Raw genomic sequence first — 23,800 nt, forward strand, 5'->3', positions numbered from 1 at the left:
GAATTGAATTTAAGTATTTTTGTTTTTGTTTGGTATTGCTTTGTTCAAAAACTATAATCATAAACAAATAATATTGAAGTGAACCCATAGAACTTATAATTTATACTACACAATTAAGAAATAAGAACAAATATATAGTATTATATACTGGAGAGCAAACACTGTTGGCACAATGATGACACTGAGCATAACATTAAGTTGAATACGAGTATGTGTGAGAGGGTTCGTATCTGTATTTGTATTTGTATTTTGTATTTGTATTTGTAATTGTAATTGTGTGGGTGTAGCTTGAAATATGAGCGTATCTGTGTCTGTATGCGGGGAGGGTGAATGACTTTTACTATGCTGTTACTGATACTGTTACTGTTACTGTTACTGTTACTGTTACTGTTACTGTTACTGTTACTGTTACTGTTAGAAGTTTGCTGAATGTAATAGGCATTTCAATATCGACAAAATAATCAACTTTAGTTTTAAATTTAAGTGCTCCAGAAACACAATTGAATAACCCGGAACAACGAATACGCATTAACTACACAGACACAAGCACATTATTGTTTCTAACAAGATGGGGCCTCGATATTATTATGTCCCGAATTTTCAACATTTTCTTTATTTAATTTGTTAGCAATTTTCACTGTACAACATTATGTATATAGATATATGGCATGTATATATATAGTACATGATAATTGTATATGTAGTAAAATATATAGGTAGTAAATTTTATAGACAACTCAGATTAAGAAATACTCAACGAAATAATAGTGAATACATACTTGAGTTTATTAGGACAAAGAAAAACAAAAGCGAATCGAAACTAAATACAAAATCATACAAAACGAACACTTAAGTTGGAATGAATTAAATGAAAGCCTGAGGTATATAGAGAAGGGCTTCAGAAAGATACTGATAAACATCAAAACTAACAAAACGTAAATGTTAAGTAGATACTCATAATTGTTATATATGTATGTAACTGCTTGGAGCACATTTCACAACAACACAAAGAAAAAGAAAACAAAAGTATCGAGACGGCGAAACGGTAACAATTATAACTTACCTGTTATCGAACACAGCAGACGCAAAGTGGGCGTATTGCCCGAGTACTGATTAATCATACCCTGGCTGTGCGCCTTCGGGGCGGGCATACTCAGTGTGATGGCCTTATGGAACTTGCGGCGGCGCGGCTCAACCGTTACAATCGGTGAGACGGCAACGCCGCGACCCAGTAGCTTAGCAGTTAGATCCGGATCGACCGGTTGAGCCTAGAAATGTAACGAATTTTCGGCACTGTAGACAAAAAATCGATTTTGCGGCCACTCTTACAATATGAGGCATGAGACAAAGTAAACAAAATATAACCAATAAACAAAATCAAGTATGTAATGAAAAACCATATAGTTACAAAATATGCGCACATTTGTTTGTTTACCATATGTATAAGTATATAATTCTAATGATAAAACATAAAAGAAAATGAAATGAGTTTTTTCTTTTTTTTGGGCTAAATGGTGAACATTTTTTGTGTTTTGTTTCGCTTTGTTTTGGTTGTGTACAATGCTTATTCATTTGGATGTTTAATTCATACTAGTATTATTTATGGTTCTATTGAGCAATCGTATGTTTTAGTTAAATACAGCATAAGTTAACTACAAACAATAACAATGTTCAAGCCCATTTATGTCCCAATAAATTTAGTCATCAAAAAAACTTTGACTACAACTTAACGACTAGAAAACCAAAGTCAGAAATATAGAAAACAGAAGAAAAACAATTTAATATATTTATGTTATTATTGAAATTTAAATACAAAATGCAAATAAAATGTGCTAAAATTTGAACTCATGAGTGGGGCCATTATAAAATCGTTTTTTTGCTTACGGCATGGCTAAAATGTTACAACTGTCTTTAGGCACTTCAGAACCGGACCCAATTGTAACGGTCTAAGCATTTTTTACAATATAATATATACATATAAGTTTTGTATATTGTTCACATTGTTCTTTTTTTATTATTTCAAAAAAGCAATTTAATGAAAAATTAATTAATTAAATAAAATTAATGAAAAGATTTTCATTGGTATAAAGTTTTTGTTGAACTAAATTTATTGGGTAGTACTTCATTTCAGAAAACTTTTATAATCTTATGCATAAATAAGTAATTTATCAAGTATGATTAGTTTATAATAATAGGCATATATATGTATATATATGTATATATATATATAGTATTAAATTGTTTGTATGTACGTACTGCAATTGTCTTATTTAATTGGACAAATTGTTCAAGTATTTAAGCTTTAAGAAACTATGCGATCTGCCATAAGTCGCTGGATCCAAGATCAATCATCGTATAAGTATTATTGCAAGTCACTATTAAGTAAATTCTTCTTTTTTTTAGCATATGTGATTAAGTTACCGCGAAGACTGGCATTTCAGCTTGGTGTCGTTAAGTTGTCTACTCTATAGTTCTGTCGTGATTAAATATATTCAAACAAAGTGCACATATTTCATAAATAACATTTGAGCCCCTTTAAAAAAAGAATTGTACTCAAGAGGCATTCTAAGTGGTGAATATTTCAAAGCAAATCTAAATACTATTGTTTAAAGTATAATATTTCGATTTTGAGAATAGGTTTTTTAAATTGTTTTCTGGCCATGCTAGATATGTGTAAATATATAAGTAAAATTCACATCATCTACTTAGTTTTGGCTGCAACGAGTCTACGCGAATTACAGAGTTTATAGAACGGTATTACATAAGTACCCATGTATTTGGTTATTTAATATATAAATGCGTATTTGTAATATTTGGAAAAATTTGCGCCTTTGATATAATACGGTTATGGAAGTTGTATATGTTAAATGCACGATTAGAAATGTTTACTAAGTAGACCGATTACTTTATTTTGTAAATTTAGCTTGTCTGTTTTGGTTTTTTGGATTTTTGCGCTGTATAGTTTTTTGTTTGTTTCTGTGGGTGTTTTTTTTTTACCAAATGAGCGAGAAGCGCTTCTTTTTGGGCACATGATTGACGCTAATCTTGCGTAGTTTCTCTGGCGCAACGCCTTTGCGTGGTTTAAAGAGGTTTACCTGTAAGCCAACTTTGATTTTCTTGGTCAGTGCGCCCTGCGGGAAGACGGCCTGAACCTGCGGCACAACAGTGCTGGACACCATGCCACCCTCGGGACCAATCGCATGCACCTCCTGACGGATGCGCGACACAACAGCAAAGTACTGTGGGAAATCATAGGTGACAAAGCGGCACACATGATTGCCAGCCTGCTCCTCCAACTGGGCGATCTCTGTGGAACACAGTTTGTTACACTAGATATATAGCAAGAACACAAAGGATAGTTAACCACTGTCCACCACTCACCCTCCGGTTCGAAGCACTGTTGCATGACATCGTGAATGACTTCCTCGGAGTTGTCTATTGTGTGCTCGCGCCATGTTTCGCCATTATCGGAGCGTAGAATGATGATCTCACGCTCCTTGCCACGCAGCGATGCGAAATGTGGCACCTCCATGATCACGGGCCCAATGAACTTGGTCGAGCATGGTCCCAGCTCCAACACACGGCTGGCCAGGGCCTCACCCTCCATCAACTGCGGTGGATGCATGGTGCGCTGCGGCTTCACATAGCGGCAGGTCACCCGCGTCGGCTGGCAGGTGGAACGTGACGGTATGATCATACGGACGCCACTGTGGCGACAGCCACGCATCGCACCGCCGCGTGCATCCACCAGGAACGAGACCAGGAAGCTCTTCCAGCTCAGCTTGCGACTGTAAACGCACAGCATCAGAGATCGTAATCCCATCTATCTATGCGTGTACTTACCCCACATGAGGTGGCTCATCGCCGCTAGCTCCATTGGCAATGTAGACACCGTCGACGGTTGCCTTGGGCGAGTTGCCATATACCTGTGCCTTGTGCGGACTGATCATCTCCTCACCAATGGTGGGCGGTACTCCGCTGGCATATTCGCCACTCTGGGTCATGCGATTGGAGTCCATGCGCTCGTCGCGGGTCACATCGATCGGTAGCGAGTCATCGCCTAGGGATTTCATTTCATCAACGGTCAGATAGCGATAAGGTTGATCGGATAGCATATTGTCTTCGCCTAGATTTTGTTTTTCGATTTTCATTTCGGTTGCATTCCAGCGCATTTCAATTCAAGCACAAGACAAGTCCAATTGGCCATATAGCGTTGATTTTGTTGTTGTTATTATTATTGTTGTTTTTGTTGTATTATTGTGTTTTATTGTGTTTCGATTGTTGTTTCATTTGGTTCATGTTATTGTTATTGTTATTGGTTGTTGTTGCAGTTGATGAGAGCGCGGTGCATTGAAAATAGAAGAATGCAAATGAGTTTTTTGTTTAGTTGATAAATTTCGTAAATTCTACATGCAACGCTTTGTTAAATATAAATATATATATTTTATGGATTATAGTAGGATGATATATAAAGCTAGCATGAGTAATATATAGGCGTAACTTATTTTATTAAATATATGTGGTACATATTGTATTATTGATTTGCATGCCGGAGTACAAATAAAATAGGAGAGTTTTAATCTTAATGTAAGAAATCTGACAATTAAATAAAAGATATACTTTATTTTCCACACCCGAAAGCCTATCCATTGTATATTTACATTATCAGTTCCAATGAACGATATACAAACTAAGCACTGCAAATGAAACCGTTACGTTGCAAGCGAATTTTATTTAAAAGTTTGTACATCAACTTGTAAATAAGAATCGATAATCGATACGTTTTCGATTTCAAATCGTGATTTCGAGGGGGATTCACAAAATAAGGCAAAGAACTGTTCTCGTGTTTCGTGTGCTTACAACAACGTCAATAAATAATTTGTACATTTATGCGAGCAACCATATAAAGTGCTATATAATCCTTGCGGGTAATTGATTCATTTTTATTGCCAATCATCATAGCCAATTAATGCACTTGATAACAGGCAGCACTTCAATATGAGATAGATACGAGTAGGTTTTTACAATTGGCCTTGCAACGTTCGGTGGCACTTACTAGAGACATTTAGATAGTCGCCCTGGTAATATGGTCGACAGATGAGTGTATCTGGCCGATGACGATTTAGGTCACGATCAGCGCCAATGCCAAACTCGTAGCTGGCGTCCAATTCCCAATCTGTGTCACCTGGACGGCACACATAATTTTTGTTTTTTAATTTTACTTAGGACTTAAGTCTAGGCTTATGCCTATGCATATATTTTACTGTTAGTCTGAGTGAGTGCTGATAGTACTGATAAGTCTGTATGTGTGAAAATCTTGAATCAAATGCTAGTCTATACATACCACCCTCTTCCTCGGAGTCGGACATGAAGGATTCGTGCATGGCCTCTGGCGCAACGACACGATACTTTTCCTCGCTCTGTGCCGCTGCTGCAGCGGCTGCCTCATCCTCCTTGGTAATCGATTTGAGTGAGTCGAGGACACTAATATAGCCCAGTTTGCGAGCAATATGCAATGGCGTCTGGCCATTAACTGTCTGAGCATTGGCATTCGCTTTGTGCTCCAGCAGCAAGTTGACAATGTGACAGTGTCCCTGCTGGGCGGTCTGATGCAGTGGCGTATAGCCCGCCTTTGTGGCCATATCAATATTGGCTCCATTTTGCAGCAGGAAACGTACCATATTCGCCTGTCCGAAATGGGCGGCGACATGCAATGGTGTATATCCTGCCTTGGTGGCCATATCGATATTGGCGCCATTGCGTTGGAGAATCTCGGCCACATTAACATTATCCTCCTGAGCGCACAAGTGCATTGGGGTTAGACCGTTCTTGGCCGGATGATTGACGGCCGCCTTGTGTTCGATCAACAGATTGGAGATCTCCGCATGCCCCTCCTGGCTGCTCAGATGCAACGGCGTAAATCCGGCCTTGCTCTCGGCGTTCGCCTGAGCACCATACTCCAGCAGCGTTGTGGCAATGTCCATCTGGTTCTTCCTGGCCGCAATGTGCAGCGGAGTGTGTCCATTCTTGGCCGTAGCATGTGGACTGGCGCCCTTCTCTAACAGAAGCAGTGCCACCTGCTGATTGTTGTAGTGGCACGCCACATGCAACGGTGTCACACCATTCTTGCCCTGCGCATCCACATCCGCCTCCTTCTGCAGCAGCAACTGGGCGACCTTAATGTGCCCATACTTGGCCGTCAGATGCAATGGCGTGAATCCCTTCTTGGTGGCCGCATCCAAAGCGGCCCCATTCTCGATCAGCACAGCAGCAACCTAAGGAAAATATGCACATATATATATATATGTATAGAAATTAACAGCTTTCAGATACTGCTGTCTTTTCATGAATATAAAATATACAAAACTATATACAGTGAAGTGAGCTACAAATCAGAAAAATGTGAAATAAAATAAATAAATACCAAAATAATACCAAATAAGTGGCTACATTTATTGATGGCCAACATAAGAGACAACAACAAAAGACGCAACAATACTCGTAATACTCGATGAACGTAATAACATAAACAAAAGTCAATATTTTGTACAAAACAGAACTTAAAAGACAATTTTAAATGAAAAACTCCTGATGACGTATCCAGAACAATTGCATCAGGTAGACGGTGTCGATGTGATCCGTTATCTTTTTGGCAATCAAATCTTTTACCTCATCCTGACCCTCCTTGGCTGCGATATGCAGTGCGGTATACATATCCTTTGTCGTTGCATCCACCTGTGCACCATGCTGCAGCAGCAGCATCACAATATCCACATTGCCCAGTCGCGAGGCAATGTGCAGTGGCGTTTGCTGCTCTCGAGCACGTGCATCCACCTGGGCGCCATTGCGCAAGAGAATGCGAATGATGTCCGTCTGAAAGAAGAATTATTGAATGGCATTTGAAATTACATTATCAATAATCGAAAGAAGCAATGAGTATTTATTGAGTACTATCGATCTAAAGCTAACTTTATAGACTAATCAAAATGATGTGAAAGACTGATCACATACGCAAAATCAGTAGCAGCATCAGTCACAGCTGCCAGTTGACATACAAATTGAATTTGAGAAGAGATTTAATGTTGTAGTTGCTATTTTCAATACTCTGCACGGTTTGCAAGATGTGTTTGTCAATGAAGATTGAAGGCATTTGACTTTTGAACAACTTCTCAATGCAAACAAAGAATAAATATTCATATTGTAAGCCATTCGTGGATCTTATTTAAGAAATTAATGAATATTTCTCACACCAAATAAAGCAACCTTGTTTGACAACTTTCTGTGCTAGCTGAAATTCTTAATTGACTCAAAAATATTACTTTATAATTATTTATCTTGTTGGTCGGCCATTTTTAAATTGAAATTTTAATTCTTTGCACTGGATTTATTGCCATTTTCAAAGTGAAGACAAATAATTTTAATGGTGGACCAAAAAACAATGACAGAATTTTGAGTGCAACAAATTGATTTAGGAGCATCAATTGATGCAGGCAAAACCTTACAGATCAAAACTGATGATTGATGTTTGAAATCGCTCTTCTCTTATCGGCTGCTATCGAGTTAAGTGGATTTTAGTTGAAATTTGAAGTTAAAGTGTGAAGTTTGAAGAAAGGGAGAATTAATTGAAATGTGACTTTTACAATACTATCGAATGTTGAATGTATATTTCCAGTGTAAATTGAAGCTAAAACCAAGCACAATTTCTAGAAATCAGCTCAAGACTCACCTGGTTAGCACGTGCAGCCAAATGTAATGGCGTCTCTCCACGCACAGTGGGCACATCTGGACTGGCGTCGTGTTGCAGCAAATAAATGACGATATTCATGCAACCCATGAAGGCGGCCACATGCAGCGGAGTCAGGCCACTCTCTGTGGTGGCGCTGATGCTGGCGCCATGTCGGAGCAGCAGCTCAACGACCTTCAAGCGGTTCTTCTTGCACGCAATGTGCAGTGGCGTGAACCCATTTAGAGCACGTGCATTCGCATCGGCATTGCGATCGAGGAGTAGCTTCGCCACACGCACATGTCCGCAGTGGGCGGCCACATGCAGAGCCGTCAGGTAATCGACGGTCACCTCGTCGACGGGTGCACGATGGTACAGTAGGATGCGCGCCGCATCCACATGCTCACCCTGGGCAGCCATATGAAGTGGAGCTAAACCGTTCTTGGTCTTGGCGCTAATGGGTGCTCCACGCTCCAGCAACATGTCAACGACTTGCTCGTGGCCGGAGCGGGCGGCACAGTGGAGTGGTGTGAGGCCATCGCGGGTCTTTGCCTCAATGTTGCCACCCTTTTCGAGCAGGAGCGAGACCATGTTGGTCTTACCCCACTTGGCGGCGACATGCAGCGGACTGATATTGTGCTTGGCCGAGTAGTTGACATCGGCGCCCTTTTGGATAAGCAGATTGGCAATGTTCTGGTTGCCATAATGCGAGGCAATGTGAAGTGGAGTAAAACCCGACTTGGAGGTCACATCCGGATTGTGGTCGTTCTGTGAATGCAGTTAAATAATTGATAAGTAATCAATTGTCATCTAAAATGAATGTCTTCACGTACGTCCAGTAGTAGGGTGGCTGCTTTCACATCATCCTTCTTGGCAGCTATGTGCAGGGCAGGCAGACGCACCTTGCCACGCGTATCGCTCTCGAGGAGCACGGCGACAACCTTGTCGTGTCCCTGCTGCATGGCCACAGCCAGCGGAGTGAAACCATCCTCGGTGGCCAGACTCTGGTTGGCTCCGTTCGACAAGAGTAGGCGCACCACAGCATCATGATTCTCCTGGGCGGCCATATAAAGAGGCGTAAAGCCATTTTGAGACTGCACATTGACGGAGGCATTGTGCTCCAGCAGTAGCTTCACCACCTCCTCCTGTCCAGCCAGCGAGGCAATATGCAGTGCCGTATTACCCTTCTTGGTGGCGCTGTCGACAATCGCTCCTCTGCGCAGCAGCTCCGAGACGACGTGTATGTGTCCATCCTTGGAAGCCAAATGCAGAGCATTCAAACCGTTCTACACGGGATTCAATCGGAAATTAGACATCAAAATACAACATGTGAGATTAGGCTCTGACTTACTGCATTGCTGGTGTTAATGTCAATGTTGTTTTTCAAATGTTCCAGCACACGCTCCAGATTGCCAGCGCGTGCTGCTCGCAGGAAGGAAGTATTGCCATCGCCCTAGAATTATAAATTTATGATTTGCATAAGTATTTGATATACATAAAAAATAAAAAGCTAATTGTGATCTTTAAATATGTAGTTTGATAATCGACAACTTAAAAATTACAGCACCTTATAAGCTAGAGCTAATTCAAATTAGCAAATAATTAAACGTAGTTGCCACAGCACTTAAAATAAAATTTATTCTTGGCAACCGTGATAGTTTCTAAAAGTCCTTTTCTGCACAAATTTCAAAAAAAGATATGATCAATATGAATTATATTTTATAATTAATGATTGAGGTAGACCAAGGTAGAAGAATTAGAGGACACTTGAACTTTTAATCGACCTTCTGAGCTACTTTGAAGGCCATGATTACAACTAAGTCCAAGTCTCACATGGACTTGGCTTATCGCCTTGGGAGCTTGCAACCGAACGTTGCGTGATAGTTGCGTATTCATCAAATGAGCTTTGCCGAGGGGTATTTTATTGATCGTTTCTAGCAGTACATAAATATAAATACCCGCTGCGGTAGTTGCGCAACTGAAGCTCAAATGTGTAGTATGTGTAGTATGTGTGGTGAGTGTGTGTGAAGTGAGTGCACCTGCTCAAGTTCAGCTAGGCAACGGTCAAGGCGATGGGGTCAACGTCAGCGTTAACAATGCGCAGGTGTAATTCGGCTTTATGGCAACCACCCAACCACCACAACCCCTAAACCCCTATACACCCCTCACACACTAAACAGCTGCCATACCCCCCTTTTTATTGCCACCCACAATTTGTTTATGTTTTCCTTTTTGCCCCGTACGCTCCGGTGAACAGCGTCGAGTGTGCTAGCTACTGCCTGGAATTCGAAATCGAACATGACGTCATGTTGTGGCACTGGAAAGTGCAACGGGAAGGCGGCTTTGACAGTGGAAGTTTTCGTGCTGGAAAAAAGTTTTTTTTCAGCTCAGACGACGCCGCCTTAAGTGACCGCAGACCGGAATCTACTGTCCCGTCTCCAAGCAAAAGACAGAAGTCGCCACCATCAACCTCATCAACTCCACCTTGTCACCCAGCGCCTCTGCAAATACGGAAGTGAGTGAGTGAGCTCCTCTTTTCATGGCTGGGCCAACAAAAAACTCATTTCGTATGCCTGCCCAGCGATTTGTAAAGGATGTCTTTGGGTGCTGACTGCTTCCTTATTTGCCCAACTCGATGCTACACAATAGAGATAAGGGTTGGAGGGGCAGAAACAGAGACATGGACACATTGAAAGTTCAAAGGTGCTTGCTTGCCAGGCACATTGTATAACAAGCTCAAGTTTTATAAATTGAGTGCTTGAACACAAAATGTAGCAAGTTGGCTTTGGAGCCTTGAAGTGGGTTTATTCTTTGAACTTGTACTTATGTCGCCCAAGTGGCAACATGTTTGGTAATACTCGAGACTCGAGTGCAAGCCACAAATGATGATGGTTAATGATTTCTAAACATTATTGAAATTGAGCGCAGCAGGAGAAAAGTGCTACGCAAAATAATGACTCATGTTATGGATTTTTTCTCTGCATGGCGTAAATGTCGCATGTCATCATTAAATTTAACCTAAATCTCTATTACCTGAACACTAACACAAACAGAACGCACCACACCCAGTTCGGGCTGTGAGAGAGACAGAGAGGAGCAAAGGAGCTGAGTAGCTCTCGCCCAAGCTCTTAACAATGGTTACTTAACTATTTATGGGACATTGTTTAAGAATGAATTAGGATTAATGCCTCCAAAAATTGCACAATATTATATTTGAGTTCAATATTAAGCATTTGTCTTTACAAAAAATCGATACAACTTTGCCATCATTAAAATGGGTGGGACCAAAAAAATATATATATCAAATAGAGCCCAATGCACTTCTTCTGAAAACTTCACCACTCAATTATGCTTAGTACATTTTAATTGCTTTTGAATAAGTTATAAGCCGTTTTCCGACCAGACTGAAAAATCGATAATGTGCAAAATGGACGCCAACATGGCCGTCCCAGACAGTCTGGCCGAAAAGTTAGTGCACACTGCAAATGAAGTGAAATATTTGGTTAAAAATGCATTACCTGAGCTCCATTTTCAGTGACCATTTTGTGTTCACTGATTTCCAATTCGAACAATTAGAAATGACAACCAAATTTCAAATTCGTACACCTTAATACTTGTATGGAAGTATCTCTGTATATCGAGTATGGAGATATTGTGTAAGCGATGCTCGCGTCACTGATTAGTCATCGTTTTTCTTTTTTTCACTGGACTAATTAATGAGTTCTCCTTTTTGTTGACTTTTATGCGTAAAGTAAACTACTTCAGATTTTCTTTGTTGAATTTTAAATGCACTCGCATCGATTTTTCCTTAGATTTTATGTAAGCTTCGTGTATGCGTGTGTGTGTGTGAGGGTGTGTGTGTGTGTGTGTGTGTATGTACGTGTATCTGTGTGTGAGTGTCAGTGTGTCTGTGTGTGACTGTAACTGTATAACTGTGACTGTGTTGGTGCCGTCTGATTGGATTCCTTTTTCTCTGCTCTTTTCAACACAGTCGCTACTGAATAAGAATAAACGCTGAGGAGCGTTCAATTTTTTTGCTGCCGTTTTCTTCAATGTTCAACTCCAGACTGGATGCGTGGCCTGGCCCAGCGAAAAGTCCTACCAGTCGTGGTTGAATTTCAGTCGGCATCGCCAGGATTTTCGAAGGACCTGCGCACTTGCACACACTTCCAGTTGGAAATCAGCGACAGTCAACCAACTCAACTCTCTGCTTCTGCGTCTGCGCCACCATCCAAGGGTGGTTTACGGTTTACTGGAAGCGGAAGCGACTGCCGCCCGTTTGACACGTGCGTTTCGCTTTGTTGACATTTTGCTTGGCGAGGAGAGGGAAGAACTGGAGTGACGGAGTGAGGAGTGAGGAGAGCAACCAAACAACGGACACGTACCAAATACCAAGTGCAACCACAAACAAAAGTTGATTTACATTTTTAAAGCAGCATTGTTGGGCATATCAAACAATCAACACTTAAAACACTTATAAGAAAAAAGGAAATCAAAGCGAGTTATTCGAGAAACAATATTATTTTAATATTAAATGAAATATCTAAGAAGGTTTCTTAAAAGCTTATCCATCGTTTGTAACATTATATTATTGTTGTCCTTCAAAATAGGTTCCAGCAGTTACTTAATTAACTTATCATTCATTTCCTGGCGCACCCAAAACACATACGTAACTTGAGTTGGGCAACGCATTAGACTAATTAGCTGAGTAAATAGAATAATTACCAAGCCAAACACACACACATGCAGCTCATTTCCCTCTGGGCAGCATTCAAAAGTTGTTGACTAAGCATAAACAAGGCCAGCAAAAGAGGAACTGCAGACAATCCACAGTTGGTTGTTGGGTGTTCAGCTCTTTGTATTTTTGGGTTTGAATTTGGGGGTGGGTGGGTTCTGGTCAGCTTCCAAGTCGCTTCCATGAGTTGGTCGCTGGCGCAGACGCAACGCTTGATGACTGGATGTTGTTTACTTCCCGATTCGAACTGGAGGAGAGCCCAGTTCGAAAATAACACCCTTAAATCCCAAAATCACCCTAGGCGGTAATCCCAATAAGATGCGAATGCAGTTGAACAATCACGTTTTTGCCAAGTAAGCCAAGTCAAGAATAAAAGGAACGACACAATTTCCACTATTGCCATAAATATGCCCTGCACATTGTTTTTGGTTCACTTTGTTTGGCGCAAATTAGGCGAAATAAGGGAACACGAACCAACCCTGCTGCGCTATGAAAACTCACCCTTTTGGCGATTGCGTAAAATTGCATTTCAAATTGCATCGTGACCAGGGCAAATTGTAAAGTGTGTGCGTGAATCACGTTGCAATAAAATGTGGCCAAGGGATGTGGGTGGAGCGGTTCAGGGGTTGGGGTACGGAAAATACGTAGCATGTAGCATGCAAGGTGCGACGCACATTTTGGTATTTAATTAAAGAGCCTGCTTTCTTACTTTTAGGGGTGTCTTCACAGTGCAGTTTGCTTGGCCCTTATCGCTTGGCCAAACATTGACTTAGTGTTTGTTTTGGCCAACAAAGGGTTCTCGATTACACTTTAAACCAACTCCCCATAAAATCGAGGGTTGTGCCTGAACAACATGCCTGAAGCTTAACTAAATTGCATGTTTGCATGTCAGCTGGTACTCATAAAATGTCTTTTCGAATACTCTTCACCATTTAAATGGGTGTCATAAGATTATCACGTTGCTTGTGTATTGTGTTTTGAAGGAATATATTAAAGAAATTAATTAATATCCTTTTATATTTATAAGTCAGTCAGATGCCATAATTGAATTAAAGCGTTGAGTCAAGCTACATTATTAGCTGTCTTAAGGTGTTGGTATTTTATTTAGTAAAGGGAAATATATTGTATTGAACATTATATAGACCTTTTTCCGTTACAGACAAATTAAATAAATAAACACACCTGAATTCTGATAAATAAGTCATGAAATCATTATTTGCAAGAGCTTATTGATAATTACCTCAATTATAATAATAATATTGATATTAAATAAAATTAAGTTGCATGAGAAGTAAAAGGACAAATATCACTTAGCAATTTATTCAAGCATCTTATCAAACCTCAAATAAATACTTCTTTCTTTTTTAATTAAAATTTAAGTATTCCATTTTGTTTTTAATTTTATTTAATTTATTTTTTACTTTTTGTATTTTTCAGTGTTGACTGAAATTTGTTGACAGTAAATAAATAAATATAATTTTTAAATAATAAAATTTCTATACAACAAAGTGATTTATTTGACACATGTGAGTTTACTATACAAAGTTTGTCTTTTATTTATTTATTTTAATATATAGCACAAGAGTGTTTAGCTTTCGACACCATTGGAAACATTGCTTGTTTTGCCTGACATGATGTATGAAATTACTAAAGCCACTAAAACAGCAAAGACAACACAGCATTGCCCTGAGTAAAACATAAGCTAATTCACAAATCCACAAATTTGACGACCTTTAAAAACGCACACTAAACGAGTGAGACACGGCAGCCAAGGGGAGTGTGGTGATGAGGTGATGAGGTGGCTAGATGGGTGCTCCCATGTTTATGAATAGTTCACTGCACCGCGTGCCAGACAAAAGCGATGCCAACATCAGCGTCACACGCACAGAAAGACAAAAAAAGATTTCGATTTTTTCGCACATAATATTTATGCATATGGCAACTGCATAGATTTGGGGTAGGAAATGGATTTTCTAGTAGATCGAATCTTTGCACATATATATTACATAAAATGAGCTCAAGGTGTCAGCGACTTACTCCCAAACTCTGCAGCGATGGAAAACGTTTCTTCAATGTCTCCATTCCGTTGGCGTTTGGCGTCCTCTAGCCAAAATCACACATTCGTTACTGGGCTAATAATTTTAGACGTGTGTATATGAAATAATATAAATATATATATATATAATAATATATATATGTATATATGTGTGAGAATGCCTCACGCGAACAACAACAGACAGCGAGCGATTTGAGTCGTATTCTAAATTATTTTCGATTGCGGACCCATTAAACACAAACAGCAGCAGCAGTGGCAGCAGCAATGTTGAGAACCGACAACCCGACAGAGACCAAATGCGAAGAGTGCAAAGAGAAATTCGCCAGTTGGTTATTTTTAAACAATACGACCAAAAACAAAAACACACACACACACACAAAATTTAGAAATAAAAAAGCTTTTGAGAGTGCAGGATGACGAGGGCTGCTATTAGAAAAAAGAGGTAGGTAGAAGATTGTTGAAAATGGGGTGGGGTGGTAACAAGTTGACTAATTTAAAGCTTTTTAATAAACCTTAAAGGATGCCTTGGAGACGAAATGACGCCGCTAGACGCCAGAGAGTCGTCATGGAGTTGTTAATGGCCAAAACCACAAGGACAACAACAAAGATGATGACTCATTTGGCACTCAGTTATTCCAAGCATTCTCAAGGATTTCGATTGCGTCATTGTAGACAAGTACAGCAAACAGAGTATAGATACAACTAACAGATATGACTTAAACAGTTTAAGTGAGTCAGAATCCAATTTGACGCGATCACATCAAACACAAAAGGATACGCCTTGCACTCACCGCGCTCTGGTGTCCTGTGGGGCAATGCTCGTGCTTATCGTGATGATGATGATGTTGCTTGCCACTGTTGCTGTTGCTGCCGGGCGTGGCAGCCGCATGCTGGAAGGTCAAATCATGCTGATGCTGAAAATAGTCGTAGTGGCCGTACTCGTAGCGCTCGCCAGGCGGCGATGACACCTGCGATGGTGGACTATGCGGATGCGGATGAGCCTTGGGTGCACTCCCATGACCCGTTGAGTGATGTGATTTCTTGTGCTGCTGCTGCTGCTGATGCTGTTGCTGTTGCTCTGGATGATGATGTGATTGGGATTGCGATTGCTGGTGATGCGAGGAGGCGTTGCCATGTCCTCCACCATGATGGTGATGGTGATGATTGGGTGGCGATGGCATATTGTGGCCACTGTGTGGCAAATGCGAGGAATGCTGCACGCCTACCTGATGGCCATGATGGTGCGGCACATGACCTTGCGATGCCTCCATCAGCGTTGGCTGTATGTGAGTCACAAACTGTGCCATTTTTTCCCACTTTTCGACACAATTTTGCACTTGTTTGATTACGGCTTTCAGTTAAAACACTTGATAAACTTTTCACTAGATTGTATCAAGATACATATACATATAAGTATACTAAAAAAGAGGGAGTGTGTAGCAAGAGCAACACTTACACTCACACTCCCATCCACTTTCTCACACACACACACACACACAGTTGCACGGAGTTATAGGAGGTTCGAGTGGTTGGTTGGACGACGGATTGGATTTTTGGTTTTGTGCGCGTGGACAACCTTTACGCAGGAGCAATGTCAAATGACTGGCCTAGCCAAGGCAGCAGCTATCCCAGTTTTGTGCCTTAGATGTGACGGGACTTTCACCTCGTCCTTCGTGCCGCATTTCGCCAATCGCTTCGGCTGCGAATCGTGCGCGGGTTTTATTTTATATTTGGGGTGGTGGTGATGATTGTGGGTTAACGGAAGCTTTAACCGGACCAAGTTTTATGTGCTGCTGCTGCTGCTTGTGATAAGAGATGCTGCCAGCTGACACGCATACACAATAAACACATGATTTATTTTTGTACTGCTTTTTTTTGTTTTTTTCAAGTATGTGACACACATTAAGTTCGCCGTATCGCTGGAAGTGCGTCTGTTTGTATCTGAAACGTAATTTTGTTTATTTTTATTAATAAACAGCCTTTGATCTAATTTAACGGCGCCACAAAATATGCCACATAATTTGCATGAATTTGAAAATTATTCGACCCATTAACTTTGGGCGCGCTTGCTGCAGAGCTTTTTTGACAAGTAGAAAGCTTTTGCTAATATTCCTTGTTACACTTTCAAAGCCTGCGGATCGTGGAAGTGTGTGACTCGACTAATGTGCCAAGACAAATGATATTCAGTATGCTTATTTTAATATTTAGTCTCACTCTCACGTATTTAAAAGTTTATTGACTACTCTCAACGAACGAACGCAAGCTTTAAGTGTGACCAAATGAGAGACAGGCAGAGTGAGAGTGAGCAAAAGCAACAGAGTTGCGGAAAAAACCCGTTTGATTTAATAAACGACGAGACGTCGGCGAGCAGACAACGCGACCCAATTAATAGTGGAATTATAAATAAACGGCATATTGCTTATAGAAATTTTTCATATAATTTGAACAATTTTCAAAGTCATGGCGTTTCTCAATAAGGTAAAAGAAAAGAAAAGTAACCAGCTGTTGATCGATGTGGAAGACATTTTAAAAATAATAAAATAAGAAATAGCAGCACTAGCGTATTTTTTCGACTATGCTTCTGTTCTTATCGGCGTTTGTTGTACTTTGAACCCAGTTGGACCTGTGGACTTTAATGAGTTGTTATGACCAAATACTTAAATGAAAATACATTTTGCAATTATTTGTTTTTAGCTTGCAGCGCCTGCATTGCGACAGCTGGTTGCCAGTCGTTCATATGCAGCCGTCTCACATGTGTCGCCCACTGGCACCTCCTTTGCGCTGACGGAGGAGCAGCAACAGCTGCAGGAGCTGGCACGCAAGTTTACACGCGAGGAGATCATTCCTGTGGCAGCGCAATACGACAAATCCGGCGAGTACCCATGGCCCATTATCAAGAAGGCCTGGGAACTGGGTCTGATGAACAATCACATCCCAGCGGAGTTGGGTGGCCTGGAATTGGATGTGTTCACCACATGTCTGACGGCCGAGGAGTTAGCTTATGGCTGCACCGGCATCATGACGGCGCTGGAGGCCAGCGGTCTGGGCGTAAGTGAAATGCAATTTAATTTCTCGTACACAAAATTCAATCTCCTTTCCCGTAGCAAACACCTGTGATCTTATCAGCCAATAAGGAGCAGAAGAAAAAGTATCTGGGCCGACTGCTGGAGGAGCCCCTGGTGGCTGCGTACTGTGTGACGGAACCGGGTGCCGGCTCCGATGTGAGTGGCATTAAGACGCGTGCCGAGAAGAAGGGCGATGAGTATGTGCTCAATGGCCAGAAGATGTGGATCACAAACGGTGGCGTTGCCAACTGGTACTTTGTGCTCGCCCGCACCAATCCCGACCCCAAGTGCCCGGCTAGCAAGGCTTTCACTGGCTTCATTGTCGATCGCGATACACCCGGTCTGACGCCTGGCCGTAAAGAGCAGAACATGGGCCAGCGTGCCTCCGATACGCGTGGCATTACCTTCGAGGATGTGCGTGTGCCCAAGGAGAATGTATTGGTTGGCGAGGGTGCGGGCTTCAAAATTGCCATGGGCACCTTTGATAAGACCCGCCCACCAGTCGCTGCCGGCGCCGTTGGCCTCGCACAGCGTTGCATGGACGAGGCACTGAAGTATGCACTGGAACGCAAAACTTTCGGTGTTCCGATTGCTCATCATCAGGCCGTGCAGTTCATGCTGGCCGACATGGCCATTGGTGTGGAGACATCGCGTCTGGCGTGGCGTCTGTCCGCCTGGGAGATCGATCAGGGACGTAGGAACAGTTACTATGCCTCGATTGCTAAGTGCCATGCCGCCGATATGGCCAACAAGATTGCCTCCGATGCCGTGCAAATCTTTGGCGGCAATGGCTTCAACAGCGAATATCCCGTTGAGAAGCTAATGCGCGATGCCAAGATCTATCAGATCTATGAGGGCACCTCACAAATCCAGCGCCTCATTATCTCTAGAAACATGTACGAGACGGCCAAGGGCAGTGCTGTTTGATAATCTATCAACCACTTTGTAATCCTCACACACGAAAAAAAAAAAACGTCAAATAAAATAAGTTAGGTTACTTAAACACAATAGGAATTATTGAGGCAGAATATAACCATTTTTATATTGTGGTACATACAGCTGTGGTCAAAATAATAATACTGTTCACATATGTTTTGAAAAAAGTTTTAAAAAAATAGTTAAAATCTAGAAAACAACATTTTATTTGAACACATACAAGCAATACTGAAATGAGTTAAAATTGAAAGCTATAAAACTATGAACAAAAAAATTTAATTGTGCCAGTAAAAATAATAATAGTGGAATAATAGTGACACTTCTCCAATTCTTGAATGGTCAATTCCAATGTTATTTTGTTTAATTTAAACTTTTTGCATGTTTATGGAATACTTTTAGATAAGCAAATAAGTTACAAGCACAATCACTATTATTATTATTTTGACTGCGGAAACAGAAAATAAACAAAAGGAATAGGTCAAATATAAATAGGGGTATGAGGAGATATGTCGAAGAGTATAATGATCCAAGGAATCCAAGGGCTTATGAAAATATTGAGAATTTCCACTTTATGCAGCAGCACCACTATTATTTCGACTATCAATTGCCGATATGCTAGTAAATTTAGAAATCTACTTAAACTAGGCCATGCGTAAATACTTTCTGATAAGCTAGGAATGTTATCAACTTGTCAACAATCCCTCTGCGAATTACGGTTATTTTATTCTACGTCAAGTAATACAAAACAAACAAAAAACGGCACTTGAAACACAACAAGATAGTTTATATCCTAAAGTTTAGGTGGCGCTCCATTGCAAATCAGTTTCGTTCACGTAGAGCTTCAATGGACCCTTAATTCGCTTGGGTGGCAACACCTTCGCCTTGTCGCCCCATTTTAGCTGCCAAACGGTAATCAGCGTGGCTAAAGCATTCGGCTCATCAATGTGCAACTCCATGCGCCTTGGCAACTGTTGCTGTTGCTCCAGTTTCTGGAGGCGCTGGTCATCCAGTAGGCGCACACAATTCGTGGCCAGGAGAACACGCAGCTGGGGAATCGCGTCCAGCACATAGCCCAGAGCGGCGCCAGTTAATCGCTCATTGTCACTTATGTCCAACCATTCCAGCTGCTTTGCTTTCGCCAATTGTTGCGTCATCTTGTACATATGGGCATCTGTCAGCCCACAGCCGGCGAGCTCAAGGCGCACAAATCTCTCACTGGTACCACTCTCGAGCAGCGTCACCAACCGTTCGCCGAGCGCAAAGCCGCTCTGCTCGTCGAGGGGCCAACGCACGTAGCTGAGATTCAGTTGCTCCAAGCGACAACTGTTCAACTGATCCGTCAATCTGTGCACACTCTGGCGACTTAGCTGATTGAAGCTTATGTCAAAGCTGGTCAATTGCGTGTAGGCTAAATCAAAGTCCTGCAACTCGGTCAGTTCACACTGCGATAGCAGCAGTGTGTGCACCGCTCGTCCAGCGGAACTGCCACAGAATCTATGCAAAGTTCTCAGACTGGCATTGCCCAGCGGATTTTGGCTGAGTTGCAGTTCCTCTAAATTATCCAGCTTCTCCATGGCTTGACCGCAGAGCAATGCCTCCAGGCCCGGATTACAGATGCCATTGCACCTCAAACGAAGCGTCTTCAGCTGCAGCAGCGTCGGCAACGCTTTGGCCAACTGCTGACAGCCCTCGTTGCCAATGAAGTTGTTGGAGAGATCCAACAGCGTGAGACGCGCCTGATGCAGCAATGCCTTGAAGATTGGCTCCGTTTGCATCTCACGCAGCCAGAGGCCACTCAGCATCAGTGTTTGTGTGTTTTGTGAACGCTCCAGCAGCAGTTTGATCTTATCATCAACAACTGGAATAAACGAGAAGTCTACAAACATGCACAATAAATAATTTAAGTACGCACTTTTCTGCATTTGATGGCACATCTCCTCGTAGCGTTGCGAGAGCGGGGAGATTTTCCAATCCAGTATGGTGGACAGCAACATGTTCTGTTCCAGGGCAACGCTGACAGCATCCGTCTCCTCATAGGCAAATCCATCGGAAGTCTTCAGACGCAACAGTGGTGTCAGCCCAGTTAATCTGAGGCGGAATTATAATTTAAGCAGTTGATGAAAAAGTATCCAGAAACACTCACTTATTGTAGCGTCGTCCTGCCTCCTCGGCCAGCCACCGCATATTGATATCCTGCAGCTTCTTGCGATCGATGGGCACCAGCAAGAGTTCATCCTGCACCTTCACCTTGAAGGATACGGTGGCCATGGCCAGCACAGGCGTTGCCTGCACTTTGATGGGCGACGCCAGCTTCGAGGGTGAGATGAGCAGCTGGATGCCCGTGGTTGTGGAATCTGGTTCGGTGTGTCGCAAACTTATCAAGGATGCGACGCCACCATCCAGCGACTCACCTCCGCTGTCCAAGGGACTCTCGCTGCGAAAGCGACAGAAGCCGCTGTCCAGCAGCGATGCCTGCTGCTTGGCTTTGCTGGAGTTGCTGGCGCTATGATTGCTGCCCATGCTGGAGGAGCGCGACAAGGATAACTTGCGCATTTGCGGACGCTGAGGATGCTTCGAATTGGCCGCCTCGATGAGCAACTGATGCGCATCCAACTGGGGCGGTGTGTTCTGCAAATCGGTTTCCCAGGCCAAAGCTGAATCATGCAGCTGCTCCTTGGCGGCGACAACTGGACGACTGCTAATGCTGCCGGAATTGTAACGCTTGCGCTTTCGCTCCGGTCCCACATCATCGATTAGCCAGCTGTCTGTGTCCACCTCGTTGCTGTCCAGCAACGCTGTACGCTTTTGCTTGACGTTGCTGCTGCTGATCCCGCTGCTGCTGCAACTGCTGCTCGGCTCATCGTTGATTGCGCCTGTGCGATTTGGACGCTTCATCTGCGCCATCACATGGCGGTATTCCTTGCTAGCACTGGATGGCAAGCGATTAGGCAAGGATCGTCTGTGTCGCGTTACTAACTGTAAATCATCGTCCGCATCCTCCTCATCGGATGCAGACTGAGCATTGGCATTGGTCAGAGGGCGTTCATTGCTGCAAATGCCTACCTTAGACAGAGTACGCATCAGCGTCTCCCGCAGCTGGGCATACTGAGCCTGCTCCCCGTCCATAAGTTGCGTGGATTGCCGCCACTTGTCCAATGCCTGGATGCAGGTCTCATTGTAATCGGTGCGCACCGTGGCCAGAGCACCCCGCTCCAAGAGCAGCTCGGCCACATCCAGAAAACCATTGGCGCACGCATCGAAAAGGGGTGTAATCCCATCACAGCTGGTCCCACCCTTGTCATTGATGGCCACCGTGGCGCCCTTGTCTAGTAGCAGTTCCACAATATCTCGATAGCCATGATTGCACGCCTCGTGCAGTGGCAACCACCCGGCATGATCCCTGACATTCACCGTGTGCCCCTGGTCAATGAGGCGACGCGCCAGCTCCAGATTGCCAGCGATGCATGCCTGATGCAGCTGCGTCTCGCCCTTGTTATTCCTCTTAATGGTCAGCGATCGATTGCCACGAGTGGTTCGCTGTGGCCGTGGCTTCTCCGACTCATCCAGATCGCTGGCATCCGAATCCGTCAGTGCATCCAAATCCACATCGTCCGCCCAGTCTGGCGTGTTTTGCTGCAGCGCTGCTGCTGCCGACTCACTATCGGCATCCTCATCCTCTTCCTCCTGTTTGGCTGCCTCGGCGACTAGATTAATGCCCTTGGCGCTAGCTTCCGCCTCCAAGTTCTCGGCTAGCACATGCATTTTATGCTTCAGCTGCAGTTTGTGCAAACGCACCAGCGCAATCTTCTCCAACTTTGCAGCTGATTCCTCATCCGCCTTGGTTGCCTGTCGCAGCGCTTTTTGATACACATCGTGAACGGTCCAAAAGGGTTGCGCTTGCAACTCACAAATCTCGGCAATGCTGCAGAGTGTCGTGAATGCCTCGGCGGGCATATCCTGATTCACCTCGAATTCCAGCCACAAATACTCCAGTGCCTTGTCATACTGATGGTTGTCCTTGTAGGTCTGATAGAGGCTCACATAGATGGGCACCAGACTCTTGCCACGCTCCCCATTCAACTCGGCGCACTCCAGCATCTTCTGGTAATAGACGAGAGCCTTCTCATAGTTTAACAGATGACAGCAGCCATCGCCGAGTTGTTCATAAAGATCATTCAGCTTCGAATAGTTCACCGAGCTGGTCAGCACCAATTCGTCGAGAGTTTGACAAATCTTGACCACAATGCGCAAGGAGCGCTCAATGCTGGCGCGATCATTCTCATCTGGTGTGTGCTTCTTGTAAGCTTTAGTCAGTATTTGCTTAACACTAGCAAAGTCGCCAGCCTTTATCAGAATCTCCGATTTCGTAATAAGCGTCTCACAGATTTTTTTCACCTTATTGGGTAACCGTTTGGCAACTTCCTGTGCCATGTTGCAGTGTCGCAACGCAGACGCTGCATCGTTCTTCTTGCAGTTGTAGAGCAGACTCATTGAAATGTGGCACAAATGCGTCAACTCAAATAAATCGTGTGTTTTGCTGATCTTGATCGCTTTGTCAATGTACTCGATGGAGGCCTCGAATTCCCCCATGTGCTCTTTGACCACGCCAATGTTGAGGTAACAACGCGCTTGCATATCCAACTGTTCCAGTTTCGAAATCTGACCCGATAGCCTGCAGGAATGGATTGTGAGTTGCAGGATTTTTTTAGTTTTTGGTCACTTACTCTTTGATGAGGAGAAGACTGCGTAGAAAACTCTTTTCCGCCAGCCGCAACTGTTCTATTGCACCCGAGGCAGTGGTCTCGGACAAGCTCTGTCCGTGCAGGAGATGGACACGTCCCAAAGTGGCATACGCCCGCTGTTGCTCCACTTTATTCTGCAATCTTTTGGCAATCTCTACGAAAACAAGTTGCTTAGCAGGAGAAAAAATAAACTGTGCAGGCAACACTCACTTAGATAGTCATTGATGTGATCCTTGGCCGTGTCGTATTTACAGAGCAACGTAAACATTTCACCCAGCATCCGCTTGGCCTTCGCCGTTTCCAGTTCCTTGCCCAAACTCGCGTAAATTGTTGCTTCCTGTTTGTATTCCTTGGCAGCTTCGTTGTATTTGCCAAGTTGATTGTAGAAGTCGCCCAGCTGGTTGCAGCTGAGCGCCAATTGTTCACGATTGCCGTCATTGCGCGCTTTGTCCTTGCGCTTTATATATCGCTTCTCATCCATCGAAAAAGACACAAATTTCACAATATCAACATATTTTTTGCAGGTCTCGTTTTGTTTTCGGC

General features: G+C 43.0%; 4 protein-coding genes across 8 annotated transcripts in view; 1 reads left to right on the forward strand and 3 right to left on the reverse strand.

Annotated features, from left to right (window-relative positions):
* LOC6559006 (ankyrin-3) overlaps window positions 1-14,641 on the reverse strand; it is a 75,025-nt gene extending 60,384 nt beyond the window's left edge. For 2 of the 5 annotated variants that reach the window (XM_032740326.2, XM_032740322.2), the window contains exons 1-10: window positions 14,496-14,631; window positions 9,075-9,176; window positions 8,557-9,009; window positions 7,727-8,491; window positions 6,670-6,873; window positions 5,345-6,275; window positions 3,844-4,126; window positions 3,382-3,788; window positions 3,096-3,307; window positions 1,064-1,268 (exon numbers count right to left, since the gene is read on the reverse strand). In XM_032740326.2, the coding sequence (XP_032596217.2) occupies window positions 1,064-1,268; window positions 3,096-3,307; window positions 3,382-3,788; window positions 3,844-4,126; window positions 5,345-6,275; window positions 6,670-6,873; window positions 7,727-8,491; window positions 8,557-9,009; window positions 9,075-9,176; window positions 14,496-14,540 (3,607 nt within the window). In that variant the 5' untranslated portion in view covers window positions 14,541-14,631. Of the gene's footprint in view, window positions 1-1,063; window positions 1,269-2,215; window positions 3,308-3,381; window positions 3,789-3,843; window positions 4,127-5,344; window positions 6,276-6,669; window positions 6,874-7,726; window positions 8,492-8,556; window positions 9,010-9,074; window positions 9,177-11,241; window positions 11,605-14,495 lie in introns of those variants that run through there. The other 3 variants (XM_032740328.2, XM_032740318.2, XM_032740332.2) reach the window with 3 other exon arrangements.
* A 628-nt stretch (window positions 14,642-15,269) lies between these two features.
* LOC122322569 (histidine-rich glycoprotein-like) lies at window positions 15,270-15,821 on the reverse strand. Its single transcript, XM_043215327.1, has one exon. The coding sequence runs from the start codon at window positions 15,819-15,821 to the stop codon at window positions 15,270-15,272; it is 552 nt and encodes a 183-aa protein (XP_043071262.1).
* Window positions 15,822-16,798: 977 nt separating this feature from the next.
* On the forward strand, window positions 16,799-18,582 carry LOC6559021 (probable medium-chain specific acyl-CoA dehydrogenase, mitochondrial). The gene is made up of 3 exons (XM_001985037.3): window positions 16,799-16,992; window positions 17,209-17,562; window positions 17,619-18,582. The coding sequence occupies exons 1-3, from the start codon at window positions 16,975-16,977 to the stop codon at window positions 18,504-18,506; spliced, it is 1,260 nt and encodes a 419-aa protein (XP_001985073.1). The 5' UTR covers window positions 16,799-16,974; the 3' UTR covers window positions 18,507-18,582.
* Window positions 18,583-19,172: 590 nt separating this feature from the next.
* LOC6556650 (tonsoku-like protein) lies at window positions 19,173-23,784 on the reverse strand. The gene is made up of 5 exons (XM_001985036.3): window positions 23,468-23,784; window positions 23,240-23,411; window positions 20,659-23,187; window positions 20,428-20,603; window positions 19,173-20,373 (listed from the first exon to the last, which is right to left on the reverse strand). Exons 1-5 carry the CDS (start codon window positions 23,736-23,738, stop codon window positions 19,313-19,315), a joined length of 4,209 nt encoding a protein of 1,402 aa, XP_001985072.1. The 5' UTR covers window positions 23,739-23,784; the 3' UTR covers window positions 19,173-19,312.
* Window positions 23,785-23,800: the final 16 nt, after the last annotated feature.

Source organism: Drosophila grimshawi, unplaced genomic scaffold (genome assembly GCF_018153295.1).
Source record: "Drosophila grimshawi isolate 15287-2541.00 unplaced genomic scaffold, ASM1815329v1 contig_44, whole genome shotgun sequence".
Taxonomy (NCBI): Eukaryota; Metazoa; Arthropoda; class Insecta; order Diptera; family Drosophilidae; genus Drosophila; species Drosophila grimshawi.